This window comes from Microcaecilia unicolor, chromosome 1, assembly GCF_901765095.1.
Source record: "Microcaecilia unicolor chromosome 1, aMicUni1.1, whole genome shotgun sequence".
NCBI lineage: Eukaryota > Metazoa > Chordata > Amphibia > Gymnophiona > Siphonopidae > Microcaecilia > Microcaecilia unicolor.
Genome location: NC_044031.1, coordinates 616254221 through 616269131, shown reverse-complemented (window position 1 = coordinate 616269131; position 14911 = coordinate 616254221). Strand labels below are relative to the sequence as shown.

Here is a 14911-nt window from a genome sequence, read left to right as displayed (position 1 = left end):
CAAGCTCATTTTTCAGTTCTATCAGTACTCTAGGATGAATACCATCCGGTCCAGGAGATTTGCTACTCTTCAGTTTGCCGAACTGCCCCATTACGTCCTCCAGGTTTACCGTGAAGTCAGTAAGTTTCTCCGACTTGTCCGCTTGAAATACCATTTCCGACACCGGTATCCCACCCAAATCTTCCTCAGTGAAGACCGAAGCAAAGAATTCATTCAGTCTCTCCGCTACGTCTTTGTCTTCCTGGATCGCCCCTTTTACCCCTTGGTCATCCAGCGGCCCAACCGATTCTTTTGCCGGCTTCCTGCTTTTAATATACCGAAAAAAAATTTTTACTATGTTTTTTTTGCCTCTAATGCTATCTTTTTTTCGTAATCCCTCTTGGCCTTCTTTATCTGCGCCTTGCATTTGATAGCTTCTTCATACTTGCATGTTTTCTGTTTTACTTTTGGCAGCTGCTTTTTCAGTACCTTCCTGGGCTTAGCCAGATCAAAAAAGGAGCAGATAGCTGGAGCAAGTAAGTGACAATGCAGTTAGATAAAATCTCTAATCCCTCCCCTCCCCCTCCAATCACTCGGCATCCACTGCTCGGATGCCCTCTAACTAAACAGAAGGACCCCTGGGTGGGCAACTGAGGTTCTCAGACCAAACACACCTCTACCCCCTTCCCCACACACACCTGTAACAATAATTCTAAAAATCCCCCCTGCCCAAAGCAACCACACAGCAACTGCATTCAGCTGCAAGATACTATGACAATGTAAATAATCGTAAACATAGTACAATAAACTGAGCCAAAGAACAAACATAAAAAGTTCAAGTGAAAGCTACAGATGGATTATTGTGCAACTATTTCCTCTCTCTTCTAGGCACTTAATGGCATCGTTGCAAGTTCTCCCTGGTCACAGGTGCCACAATGCTCAGTGGAAGAAGTATATGGATCAAACCAGCTTCTTGCAAAATTTTCCAGGTGTTGCCCAACTTATGCATGGAGTGCAATTTTCCAGCAACTGCAAAACAGAGAAAATGGAAAAAAACCAATGATACATAGCATAAGCTTTGAACAAAAGATCCAAATCAGGTTTCGTTGTGTGCCACTGTTGCATCGTATAGGATGATATATCCTGATAAACAGTAATCTTAGCCTTATTTATATAAAGTTGTGAAGCCCAGTGTGCCTTAACCAAAACCTGCTCCTTGTCAGTATAATGAACAAAGTGAGCGATAATAGCACAAGGTGTCTTATCCCAGGGCTTCCCCAAATTTCCATGTCCCCTTTTCTAAAGGTAATGGCCCGGTGTCACCTTTGACTGCAAGAAGCTGGCACCAAAGCGTATGAACTATAACAACGTCCTCTGTGTCTCATACCTCGGGAGCACCTCTGAATCACAAATTCTTCCTCCTTCCCTGATGCTCAAGGTCATCCATCTTGTAAAGAAGTTCCTCATGGTGATCATAAAAAAACTGGTTAACCCTAGTCTGAGAGGTAGAACTAAGGTTAGCATGCTCTTCCATGTTCTGCCACGTGCCCTCCTAATGTGTGTAAGTCTGAGCTAAGATTATCAATGTAGTCTGATCTCTGACATTTTGATGTCCTCCCGTATTTTTTGCAAGATTGCCCCAGGTATAAACTTAGTTTGTGAGCCCACTAGGGACAGAAAAAGTACCTGCATATAATAAATGTAAACCGCTTTGGTTGTACCCACAGAAAGGCGCAGTATATCAAATCCATGACTCTTTACCCTTTTTAGTGCCCGAGGACAGCTTTTACCTCTGCTAACTCCAAGGAGTGAATTTGCCACTGAAAGCACTGAGTCCAAGTCTAATTGACTCCGAAACTAGGGCTGAGGATGCATGGTGGTGTGTGCTGTTGGTTGCGTGTTGCCCAGTTGCCTTTTCAGCCTCTCTGCAGAATTAACTCGTTGTTCGTGGCTGAGAGTATCCAAAATGAAAAACTGCCATGCAAAACCAATCAACTGTTCAGATGGTGTAGGTTGGTGAGGGATGCAAGTGGGGCCAGATGGGAGCGAAGGAGCTAAGCTGCTATTCAGCCCAGTGACATCACTTCCTCCTCAGCACATCTCCTTTTAAGGTGTAAAGGAGTCTTTTCTATATGAATTGAAGTTTTCTTATTTTATTGAAGTTTTGTTTTTAACTCTACACTGCTGTGATGTGTGTATCAGGCCAAATGGTATATCAAGCTTTTAAACATAAACTCTCTTAGTGCTGGTCCTCTTTTCACTACATCGCTTCTCTTCCTTAAAGCCATTGTACTGTCATCACTATTGCCCACATCCTGAACACCATGGAGGTATGATTGGTGGGGTGGGGGGGGATGGATAGACTTTAATCAGCTTCTCCCACACAGAGTTTCAACTTCACACTGCCATCCTCGGTGCTGACGTCATTTCCTTCAACTCATGAGCAAATTTGAGGAACACAGGAAGCACATTTTTTCCCAGTGTGAAGCTGTGGCATCAAGGGCATTGATACTAACTAAGCTTATTTACTACCTGCAGGAGATGCATCGACACCAAGGCCTCGAGCTTCAGATTCCATACAGACTGCAGTGGGGTTTATCCAATCCTTCGGGGGAGGAAGCTTTCCCGACACATCAGAGGATCCCCAGTTCCTTCACATTCCTAACCCAGGCCCGAACATGAGGTCAGTCACTTATGGCAAGTAGAGATTCAGACATCTCCTGGAGACTACTTTTGAGTGCTCCTAAGTGTCGGAAGAGGAGCTGGGGTCTTCTGAGAGAAGGGGTTCACTGGTCTCCCTTCAGATCCCTCCCCATCTCTTAAGAGATGCAAATCTTCCCCAGAGTATCTCTCATTTTGAATTTGTCAAGCAGATAACTAAGGCCTTACCACTTGCTTTGGAGAGAGGGTAAACCCAGGGCATAAACATTAAGACATCTCCACTTCAGTGTCCTCCCAAGAGATTCCTTAAGGATGTGCAAATGAGAATGTGTGAGATGCTTGTTCTCTCCCCCCCCCCCCCCCCCCCCCCAATCTATACATCTGTTAACAAGAAGGTTGACTCTAGTTCAAAAGGCTCTGGGATTCAAGAAGCAGCAACTTCTTCACCATTCCGTCGAATTTGCTGTGGAAAGACCCAGGAGTATGAAGACTCACTCTTTGGAGTTCCTAAGAAGAGAAGAGAGGACCTTTGGATTCTCTTGGGGGGAAATTTTTTTCTCCAAGGACAAGCAGGACATCACTTACCTCATGTGGGTGACATCATTTGATGGAGCCAGAGTTGATGGTACCCAGCATTGGTTTAAAAAAAAAAAGGAAAAGAAAAAACAAGTCTTTGGCAGCTGCCTGCCATCCTGCCCAACTCAGTTGCATGGGACCAGCAGTCCTTTGTTTTCTACAGAGCAGTTACATTCTTTCAGCTCTCCTCAGTTCTGCCTATTTTTTCCCTGTACCTTCCTTTCTTGTGGGTTTTCCTGTAGGTACGTGGGACTTTGATTCTAATTTCTTCTTACCCTTCCTTTATTAGTTGTGCCTTAGTTTTGCCAGCCCTTGTTGGTGTGACTCCATTAGTCCTCTTAGTCCTGAGCTCCTGGTTGGGATTTTTTTTTAAATTGGAAATAAAACAGCTCAATATTTATTTTAATGTCCCTTAAAACTCCTAATGGTTTTAAGTGTTTAAGAAGTGTAACTGGTGTTCTCCGAGGATAAGCAGGCTGCTTGCTCTCACATGACGTCAACCCAGGAATCTGCAAAAAATTTTGCAAGCAAAATAAAATCAAACTCTTTCAAGAGAGTTCTGTTGCACGGGTAGCGCAAATGACTTCCTGCCCACTGCGTGAGCGTGCCTCTTTAGTTCTTTTTTCTTCGTGGTGAGGTGCAGTTCATTTTTTTGATCGCTCCTCTCTCAGGCCCAGGAAGAACTTTTCAGTGATTTTCGGCTTTCGCTTGTTTTAGTGTTGCCTGTTTTTTTTTTTAAGTGTTTATTCCTGTACTTTCTTTTACTTTTATCCCTGTTAAAGTTTCCTTTTTTTTTCAACTCGTCCGGCCTTTGTCCCTTTTTTGTGCTTTTTCTTTCTTGGCACAATCGTGTCGTTTGATTTCGCCGAAGCCGTTTTTTCTTCCATGTCATCGAATACACCCAGCGGCTTCAAACGTTGTACTCGGTGCAACTGGACCATCTCAGGTACAGATACCCACGCCTGGTGTATCTAGTGCCTTGGGCCCAACCATAGCCCAGCCGCTTGTAGTCTGCGTCTTCGTATGAAGAAACGGACCCAAGCGTCTCGAGAGGCCCAACGAGAGATGCTTTTTGGGGCTGTCCTTGGAGAATACCTGCTACAAGTAAGTATCTTCTCTCTTGTCATACCTTGGACCAGGCATAATACCTCTAGTTATAAACTGTTCTACAATGCAGAAAAGGACTCTGAGTCGAGAAGTCATACGTGTGAGAGACTTTTTATGTGTGTAAGTCCAGTTCATTGACATAGGCATCGGTTGCCATGGCAGGCAGAGTTGCATCGGACACTGGGGATGCGCCAACACCAAGGAGGTCTCCACCTTCCTTGATGGGTGTCAGTAGGGCTTTATCAGGCTGGGCATCATCAGATCCAACACAAGGACTGCAAAGATTCAATTATGTCCTCATCAGCACCAAGGAGCCCTAGCGTTATGCATCAAGTAGAGGCGAAGAAGCACCGTCATCGGACCTCTTCAAAGCACAGTACCAGAATCTCAGGGACACCGACATCACTGGTACCGAAGCAGCATAGATACTGAGAGGACCACTTCCCCTCAGGTCAGTTGGTGCCAATGCGTCGTCTTCCCCCCCCCCCCCCCCCCCCCCCCAAGAGGCCCATTTTGAAAAAAACAAAATAGAGCATAAAACAGAAAAAGGGGAGCGACCAATGAGGTTCCAACTCTTGGATATTTATTAAAATATAAAAAAAACTCTAAATGACTCATTAACGCAGGCTTGCGTTTTGGCAGAGAGAGCGCCTGCTTCAGGAGTCTTCTGTAATTAACAAAGATGATATGAATCACTTAATACAACACAAGCCAAAATCATTTAAAATATTAAAAATCTTACAACTTAATAAAAACAATAATATACATAAATATTAAATCATACAGATCATATATTTAAGAATCATAAAAAGTATAAAATGTACAGAAAACGTGAATAATACATACAGGGATGAATCAGTATACCAATTTTTGTAATAGTCTGGATGCAGCAAACATTGCAGTAACCATCTATTCTAGAAAAGGATATGCAAAAATTATAAAATGATTATGGAATAGTGAAGCAGCAAAAAAATAGTGTGTGGAAAGTATAAAAATGTGAACAGCAACAAACAAACAAATAGAGCAGCAAAAATGTGCAGAGATTATGTGACAGTGGCAGCATTTCCAACTGACACTGGAGAAAAAGGAGAACTGATATAAATTGAAAAGAACATCGATCTTAAAGAACCTCTAGTGAGAGGACCAAAGACGTAGTGTGTATGGCTACAAAGACTGCTATGTTGGAAGTGTTAAATTACAAAAAAAACACAAAAAAAGACTTATGCTGTGAAAACAACTCAGACCTAAAAAAAATACAACAATAAAAATACATGAAGTGCACAAACACTAGTCTAAAAAGATAGTGAACTTTATACTGTGGTTAAAAAATAACTGTCCACAGTAAATAGACATGGAGTGAAAGAATATAAAAGAAAGTGCAGGTGTTTAAAGTCATATTTGAGTCATATATTTAGGGTTTTCTTTTTTAGTTTAATAAATATCCCAGAGTTGGAACCTCAGTGGTCGCTCCCCTTTTTCTGTTTTTTTTTAGTTCTCGGTCTCCCAAAAGCCAGGACAAGCTTTCTGATTTGGCTCCATCTTCACAGGCTGCCCCTGCACAGACATCAGCCCCGCTTTTACCAGTGCCTGCCTCTGAGGAGCAGCTTTGGGCCTTACTACAGGAAGAGTTGGAGCGAATCCTGGCTTGGCGCAATGTTGAGGCATTGAGGGATTCGTTGTCAATCATAGTACCATCCTAGCCTATCCTGGATGCCAGTCACTTGTTCATCAATGCTGATGCCTTGCCAGGTGCTGGTGTTGGTGGTGGAAGGTCCAGTGTTCCTCTTCAGTCCATCAGGAGAGTAAGTTCCTCTGTAGTCCAGGAGGGGACTTGTACCCTCAGCACATTCACCCATAGTCTAGACATAAGTCCAGTAGTCCGAGACAGGCATGGACTGAACCTTCTTGTGTCAAATGTTTTGCTGAGTGTAAGGACTGCTCTTCGGCATCTGAGGACCACATGCACTCTGGGGAAAAGGGTTCCCTTGGAATACCTTCAGACCCCACCCCTGGAAATGAGCAAATACCTTCCAGAGGAGCTCTCCTTTGTCCCTTATTTTTTGTTGTTGGTTTTATGGTTTGTTTTTTTTAAGTGAGATGGCTAAGAACATCCCATTCAATTTTGGAGGTCGAGGATGAGCCCAGGGCTGAGATGTTAGGCATCTTCAACTATGTCACCCCCTCCCAAGGAAACTGTGACAGTACCTGTGACAGCATCCATCAGGCAGCATAGATGTTAAATGAAAAAGCAGTATATTTACACCTTTCTCATATGTTCATCTATGGATTAAGTACTTGGATTTGTCCTGTCATTTCTGTTTCATAGTAGATAGGAGCTAGCCGTATTAAATTTGCACACACATTGAATAGTACAAGGAGACATGCAGCTAACAGCCTCAAAAGCAATGAAAAATCACTCTTAATGAAGCTCAGTATTATTCCAAGACACTGTTGGAGCCTAGTTTTTAAGGATCATGGCTGCAACTGAGGACTTTAAATAGCTTTTTCTATGATAGTAAATGGGTTGACATAGGGTAAAGCATGTTCTTGTCATCCTTTTGTGAAGTCATTAACATAATGGCCAATAGAGATTCTTTTCTTTGTAATCTAGAACTATGCTAGTTATCCCGGATAACTTATCCGTGCTTTTGGACAATGTATGTGCTTCTGACAAATCTCTCTCCTGCTAAGATCTCTGTAGCTCTGGGGGTTCCTCAAGGTCTGTATCAAATCTTGATATTTTCCAGCTTCCTTGTTTCTCTGTCTTTATGGAAGTCTTGGCTAGCTGATCTAGTAAATACAGCTTCAGGTTTCACTGGCTGATTTCTCTTTATCAACAATTCACTTTTTCAAGTTATTTGAACTCTGTGTGACAGCAAATTTAACACACAGTACAGGTAATATAATAAATACCAGCAAATAAAGACCAAAATGGCCCATCCAATCTGCCCAACAAGGTGTTTAAACAAATTGATTTACATCATTCATTAATTGATGAAAAAGGAAAGTTGCAAATCTGTTATAGGGTTATTAAACAATAGGTAATTTTTAAAAAATTACCAAAGATGGTCCAGATAGCCTTCTAAATGCTAACTGATTCAGACTAAATAGGTATCTAAAGGGAAAAAGTTCCAGAACAAAGATGTTTGGATCACAGGCGCTTAGGTGATGCCAAAACCAAGTACGCCTGTGAAGCTAATCACAAGGCTTGAGCTTACAGTTCTGGAAGAGGAACATGCAACCCTTGAGGGCTCAGGTCCAAACCATAATTTGGCATGGTAACATATTAGCAGCCAGAGTAAATATTTTATGAGTAATCCTTTTTTAAAATTTCTTTCATACCCAGCAGTAGTTGAGCTGCAGTTTTGTGGGCTCAAATCAGTGATTTGTTGAAAATTTTGAGCCTTTCCCAGTTTGTTATGCAGAGAATAAAAATGTCTTATCTCCTTGAGCAGTATGCAAGTGGGTAGAAATAATCATAGATACCAGATTCTTGTGCAGATTTTTCATGATTTGCACAATTTAGCATATTTGTGTAAATGTTAAAGGGTTTGTATATTAAATATTTTTATAAATTTAAAATACAAATGAAACGTTTGACTTATTCTTGTATATGGTTAATTTATGTTCTTTGGGGAGGGTAGGGTGCTAGCAAGAAAGAAAAAGGATAGAGGGGGATCAGGTGTATGGATGGGGAAAGGATTTCAGAGAAGGTGGATGGGAAATCAAGACAGAGGAAGGGATGGAAATGAGGGAGCACAGGGAGGAAGGAATCGCAAGAGAGAAAAGGCATGGGGAGGAGAAAAGTATCATGGGAAGGGGAAGATTCAGGATTAGAAGTGGGATAGAGGAAGGATTCTGCCTTTTAATATCTTCCAGCACTGACACACTCTCACTTGCATCTTCTAGCCATCTGCGTGCAGTCCCCATGGTCTCATCACTCACCCCACACCCATTACTACTATTACTACTATTTAGCATTTCTATAGCGCTACAAGGCATACACAGCGCTGCACAAACATAGAAGAAAGACAGTCCCTGCTCAAAGAGCTTACAATCTAATAGACAAAAAAAATGGTCCACCATTACTGTCTCCTCATGCTGTCCTTGCCATCCTCCAAGTCCATTACTCTCATCCTATGCACTGACAGGCAGATGATCAAAAGCCCCACGCTGTTCCAAACAGCGCTTTAAAATAGCGCTGGAACAGCGCGGGGCGCTATTAGACCTATGATCAGAGATAATGCATGCAGCGCAATTATCTCTCATCATGGAGTTGAAGTGTGGAAGAATTGTGCCTGAGCATGCGCTCAGCACAATCCCTCCCGCACTTGTTTGACAGGTCTGGGCTGTCAAAAGCCCAAACCTGTCAAACACAGGGGCTTGGAGGTCCATGGGACCCCCCAGGCCCTGACTACCCCTGCCTCGAGCAACGGGGGCTGGAGGTCCGGCGGACTTCTGGTCCCCCTGACGATCCCCCCCCCCCCCCAGGTTCAGAGAGGGCTGGAGATCAGGTGGGTCTCCAGCCCCCAAACCCCCAGAAAATGGTCCCTGGTGATCCAGTGGCCGCCAGCCAAACCCCCCCCCCCCCCCAGCGAGCAACAGGGGGGCTGGAGGTCCGCCGGACCTCCAGCCCACCCGAACTCCCCCCCCCCCCCCCCCCAGCGTCTGCCGAATCCCTGGTGGTCCAGCGTGAAAATGAACCCCCTCACGACCCCCCTACCTTAGTTGGAGGAGGGAAGTAGCCTGCCTCCCTCTTCTTCCTTGGGTTGACGCTGCTGCCGCAAAATGGCGGAGCCCAGCCCTGCCCAGTGCATCCTGGGATGCGCTGGGTGCTCCCTTATATGGTCTGTAACCCCGCCCAGCGCATCCTCAATCATTCTTCTACTCCCTCTCCTTGAGCCACTGCCGTTATTCTCACTGATAATTCCCTATCTTGGCTGAGCTCAGAGGAAACCTCATCACCTCCTCCTCCTGCTGCCTTTTGTGTGACTTGCATTGCAGGTACTGTAACATGCAGCATGAAATGAGTGATTTGTTACTAGCTATATAATTAGCTTGTGTGCTTCATAGTGATGGTGGACCATTGGGAGATGTGGTCAAATATATTTAGGGCTTCTGGTTTTCAGTTTTAACAAACACAGGCAAAGAACCCATAAGGGTTATGTATTTGTTATACCACTTTTCTGTAGTACAACCAAATCTGTTTCATATATTATATACAGGTACTTATTTGGTCCCTAGTGGGCTCACAATTTAAGTTTTGTACCTGGGACAAAGGATTAATCGACGTTCCCTGGGTCAGAAGGAACCACAGTGAGAATCGAACCTGGTTCCCCTTGATTTTCAATCCACTGCTCCTAACCATTAGGCTACCCTCTTGACTCATGGCTTTGGGAGGGGGTAAAAGGAATGACTGCGGAACAGTGGAGAGATAACTGAATGCATAGTAGTGCTGTCAGATTTGGCCAAAAGGTTTTTGATTCGATTCACTCATATGAATCAATTTGTTCAGTTCTTTAAGTGTACTATCAATAAATAGAAAATAAAATTCATTTTTCTACCTTTGGTGTTTTAATTTTTGTAATCGTGTCTCTGGTTTCCACTTTCTGCTGTCTTCTCTTAACTCTTTTGCCAGGGTCTCCTGGTCCATTTGGGATTTCTTCTCTGACCATGTCCATCTTTCTGTTCCCTTCTGTGCTCCTGCCCCTGCCCCTATCTTCCTGCTATGCTGAGCTTCTCCCCTCTCTGTATCTTTATTTTTGCCCTGTCCAGTAGTACTCCTCTGTGTTCTTGTCCAGCATTGCATCTTTGTCCCTATCCCTCCTCATGTTCAGCTTCTCCCCTTATTCCTCCTTCTCTCCTGTCCCCCCCTCTCTTATCTCTCCCCCCCCCCCCCCGACACACACACACAGGACCAGCATCTCCCTTCTCTTTTGTCCTCCCCTTCCATCCAGTGGCTGCTGCTCTTCTCTTTCCATCTGGCCTTCGTTCGCCCCCTCTCTCCCCCCCTTTCCATCCGGCGTCTGCTCTCCTCTCATCCCCCGCTCCATCCGGCCTCTGCTCTCCTCCTCTCACCCCCCCCCCTCCATTTGACCTCTGCTTTCCTCCTCTTCCCCCCCCCCCCTTTCCATCAGGCCTACGCTCTCCTCCTCTCTTTCCCCCCTTTCCATCCGGCCTCTGCTCTCCTCCTCTCTCCCCCCACTTTCCATCTGGCTTTTGCTCGCCGCCTCCTCTCTCCCCCCACTTTCTCTAGAGCAGCAGTGGTGGCAAAGAAGCTATACTGACCGTGAGGCTGGACCCTTCATTGGTGTGGCTGCCAGTCCTTCCCCCTTGATGTCACATCATGTTCCAGGGCAGAGCCGGCAGCCTGCGCCAATACGGAGTTCAGTTCCGTGATATGTTTGCCTTCTTTTGTCGCAGCAGATGCTTCGGTAATGGCAGGAGGGAAGTAGGGAAGTCCTGATCTTTACAAAAACAAATTGATTTGTCCAAAACAAATCAGTTAATTGATTTGAATTGTGATTTGGACAGTTCTAGTGCATAGGGTGAGAGTAAGGGGCTAGGGGAATGGCAAGGAGAACAAAAAGAGATGGCAGCAGGTGTGGGGTGAATGATGGGACCATGAAGAGTATATCAGTATTTTAAATCATGAAGAAATGGAATCTGCAGAGTGCCAGATTCAGCTCTGGCCACCTTGTTGGGCAGGCTGGATGGACTGTGCAGGTCTTTATCTGCTGACATTTAGTATGTTACTATACAATGTCCCCTAGTGCTTTTTTACCCCTTCTCTCAATCTTGAATCTTCCACTTTACTGCACAAATGTATGTATTAAGTGGAAAAGGTATCCAGCAACAGTACCTGAACCACAGACATTGATATTTCATATTCTCAAAGCATCCCTAATCAGCAGGAACATCAACACATTTTTACATTTGATAAACACTCAAGAATAGAAGCCCTAAATAAATTGTTAATTCATTTTTTGAACTAGGACCTTTTAAAATGGTCTAGGCGCCATTTTCAATTTCTGGGACCTTCAGTAACTTTTGCCATATTCAAACTGAATTTTTTAGCTACTTTTAGGTTTTAAGAGCATTAGCATCTTAACAGTGCATACCTTGACTTGGAACTAATCAATATTTTTCCAGTCACTAGAATGGATGTTTTAGAAAACCTGAGCTAAAATTAAAAAAAAAAATCCATTTATATGTTCCTTTTGATACCCCTTTTACTCACTGTCAGGAACCCACATACACCTAATGTAGGTTCCTTATAGACCCAGCATTGAGTTATTAGGGAGTTGGTGCCTCACCAAGGAGCCCAAAATCCAATCCATCCTATCTTAGGTTATAGCCACTAACACATTAGCTTGCTCAGTGGAGTCCAGGCATTTCATGATTTTTATTTTCTAGCAGTGTTAACTTTATGCTCATTCTGTTCAGATCTAAGGAATAGGCAGTGAGCTGAAAGCTAGTCAGGAAATGAGTACATAAAAAAGTTTCCTTATTTGTTAACTTTTTTTTTTTTTTTAATTCTGTGCATTGCTATATTTTAGCACTGTAGATGATTAGGATGAAGCATTTGAGAACTGAAGTCTGTGTTTGTTTGAATGAGTGGATTTAAATGTCAGTACTAATCTCTCTTGCAGAAAAATGGCAACTGAATACCTCGTACATGAGAAGGTCTGGTTTGATAAATTCAAGTATGATGATGCAGAGAGGCAGTACTATGAACAACTGAATGGACCTGCAGCTACGACAAAATGCCAACAACAGGTAACACGAGTAATTACCTCACGCACTTGTATGTACCTGTGGAATTCTGCTTATGTTTTTATGTTGTAGCTCATGAGAAATACTTAGAGGAAACAACCCTCATGAGGTGTGTTTATTTATTTTTTTCACCCTATGCTTGTCTGAGTGGATACTTAAGGCCACTATAAAAGGTACTTGGCTGCATGTATGTGAGCCTTGCAGCATTTTGAAGTTGCTCCTCTAGTTCTCTGCTACTTTGATACTTTGAGTAGTTGAATGTACATGTTTCCATAACTAATTGAACATGTGCCCTTGAAATTTTATTGGACTTCTCAACAGTTTTCCTATCGCTTCCATTGTCCTAGTGTAAAATACAAGAAGTCATTTATGTGAATTGTCACAGATACCTTGACACACATGTTACATATGAGAGCTGAATGTTTTATTGCAGTAATACAGAATTTTCTAATACAAAGTCTACTGTGATGAAACTAAGCAACAAGGCCAGAGAAGACCCAAGTGATACTCCAGATTTAAGCCCTAGAGCACTTAACCCCAACTGTGATAGCCTACCACCCCAAACCTACATCCTCAAAATGGCTGGAGTAGAGAAGACACAGCCCTCCCCCTCCTTTCAAAGAATTAAAGAGACCAGTAGATCATCTAGAAAACCCTCAGTCTAGTGCTTAATGTCTTCTGACTCCTGTGGAGCAGTATAGACCATGTTGGACAGACAATTCTATAATGCAAGTCTTAAAAGTAAAGACCATTTCCATATCATCATGCTGATCAATCCATAGACTGGTGGGTTGTGTCCATCTACCAGCAGGTGGAGATAGAGAGCAAACTTTTGCCTCCCTATATGTGGTCATGTGCTGCCGGAAACTCCTCAGTATGTTCTCTATCTCAGCAGGTGGTGGTCACACACAGCAGCAGCTCTGGCTAGGCCTCCAAGCCTAATTTTTAGGTTTTGTTGAGTGCCTGGGGTTGAGGGCTCTTCTTGAGCAAGTGCAAACCTGGTGGCGCCAGGTCCCTCCTTTTCTCCCCCCTCCCGCTGGCTCCGTTTAAAAAAAAAAAAAAAAAAAAAAATTTTGAACATCCTTAAAGACGTTTATTTCGACGTTTATTTAAACGTTTATTGCAGCTACTCACTGGGACACCAGGTCGTTACAGCTCGGAGCGTAAAGCAGGTAATTTTTACCTTTTTATAGCGGGCAGGGGGTTCCCCGATTGATCTCCACCTGGCATATGGCGTCGGAGGGCGAGGGCGCAAAGAGTCGCTCCCCGGATCGCTTGGGCGCTTCTAGAGGGGATGCGGGGGTCTTAAAGTCTGATTCGCCCTTGTTGGGTGACAGTTTCGTGACCGATGAGTGTCCCGGTTTTTCCTCCGGCGTGGCGGTTTTTCCCGCCATAAACGCCCATCCCCCGCTGCTCGCCTCCGCCATCTTGGCCGGCCACGCGGCTCGGACGGCTTCTTCTTGGGCCGCCCTTGAGGTAGGAGACATTAATGCCATGAACGCCCTTAATTTGGGCGACGGCACAAAAGCGGCTAAAGTTAAGCGCCGTTCTTCCCGCGCGGCTCCTTCGCGGAGTGTCGCGCCGGACGCCATCTTGGATGCGCAGCATGGCTCTCCCCCGCTCTTGCGAGCGCCGGTTGAGGGTGCGTCTAGGGCTGTAGCCCAAGCTGCGGAAGTGCACAGTCTGGGGGGTTTCTCCCCCGAGTTTGTTTTGCTGCTGCATCAGGCCTTCCTTATGCAAAACGCTGCCCCTGCTCCCTCGTCTGGTAAAGAGGTTGATGTCCCCGGAGGTAAACGCCCTCGGGTTGATTCCCAGGCCTTGGAGGACTTTGTCTCCTCCGATGTAGATGAGGGCAGTGTATCTGAGTTCTCCCAACGGTCCTTTGCGGATTCCTTGGAGGAGACGGATCTCCGCTCGGCTGGAGCGGATGACCCCTCTGCAGCGCGGCTTTTTAGCTCAGAGGATTTGCCCAACCTGTTAGTGCAGGCCATGGGCATTTTGAAGATTTCCTCTCCGGAGGACGTCTCTCCCTCAGCCCCTATTGGCTCTGCCATTATGCTGGGGACGAAGCGCCCGCCTAGAACCTTCCACGTGCATGATGCCATGCACACCTTAATTTCGGCTCAATGGGATGTCCCGGAAGCGAGCCTTAAAGTGGCTAGGGCTATGTCCCGCCTCTATCCTTTGCCTGAAAGTGAACGTGAGGTCTTTCTGTGGCCTACCGTGGATTCTTTAATCACTGCGGTGACTAAGAAAACGGCGTTGCCGGTGGAAGATGGCACGGCCCTAAAGGACGCCCAAGACAGAAGATTGGAGGCGGCCTTAAGGTCGTCCTTTGAGGCGGCTGCTTTAAGTTTGCAGGCCTCAGTTTGCGGCTCCTATGTGGCCAGGGCGTGCCTGACTATGGTGCAGCGGGCTTCCCCCTCGGATCATTCCTTGAGGGCTGATTGGCCGGCCCTGGAATCGGGCTTAGCCTATTTGGCAGACTTGCTGTATGATGTCTTGAGGGCCTCAGCTAAAGGCATGGCTCAGACAATCTCTGCGCGGCGGTGGCTTTGGCTGAAGCATTGGTCTGCTGACCACGCCTCTAAATCCCGCCTGGCTAGATTGCCTTTTAAAGGCAAGCTGCTCTTTGGGGTCGAGCTGGACAAAATCGTGACCGATCTCGGCACGTCTAAGGGCAAGAAGTTACCAGAGGTCAGGGCTCGGGCTAGTACTCGCCCCGGTACCTCCAGAGGACGGTTTCAGGAAGCCCGTCGGTACCGCCCGGGCAGGTCGGGCTCCTCTGCCCCCTCTTCCTTCAAGAGGAATT

General features: G+C 45.2%; 1 protein-coding gene across 1 annotated transcript in view; it reads left to right on the top strand.

Annotated features, from left to right (window-relative positions):
* The first annotated feature begins 2563 nt into the window (after positions 1-2563).
* EEF1D (eukaryotic translation elongation factor 1 delta) overlaps positions 2564-14911 on the top strand; it is a 185472-nt gene continuing 173124 nt past the window's right edge. The window contains exons 1-2 of the mRNA XM_030219907.1: positions 2564-2662; positions 11976-12102. Coding sequence (XP_030075767.1) covers positions 2658-2662; positions 11976-12102 — 132 coding nt within the window. The 5' untranslated portion in view covers positions 2564-2657. The remainder of the gene's footprint in view (positions 2663-11975; positions 12103-14911) is intronic.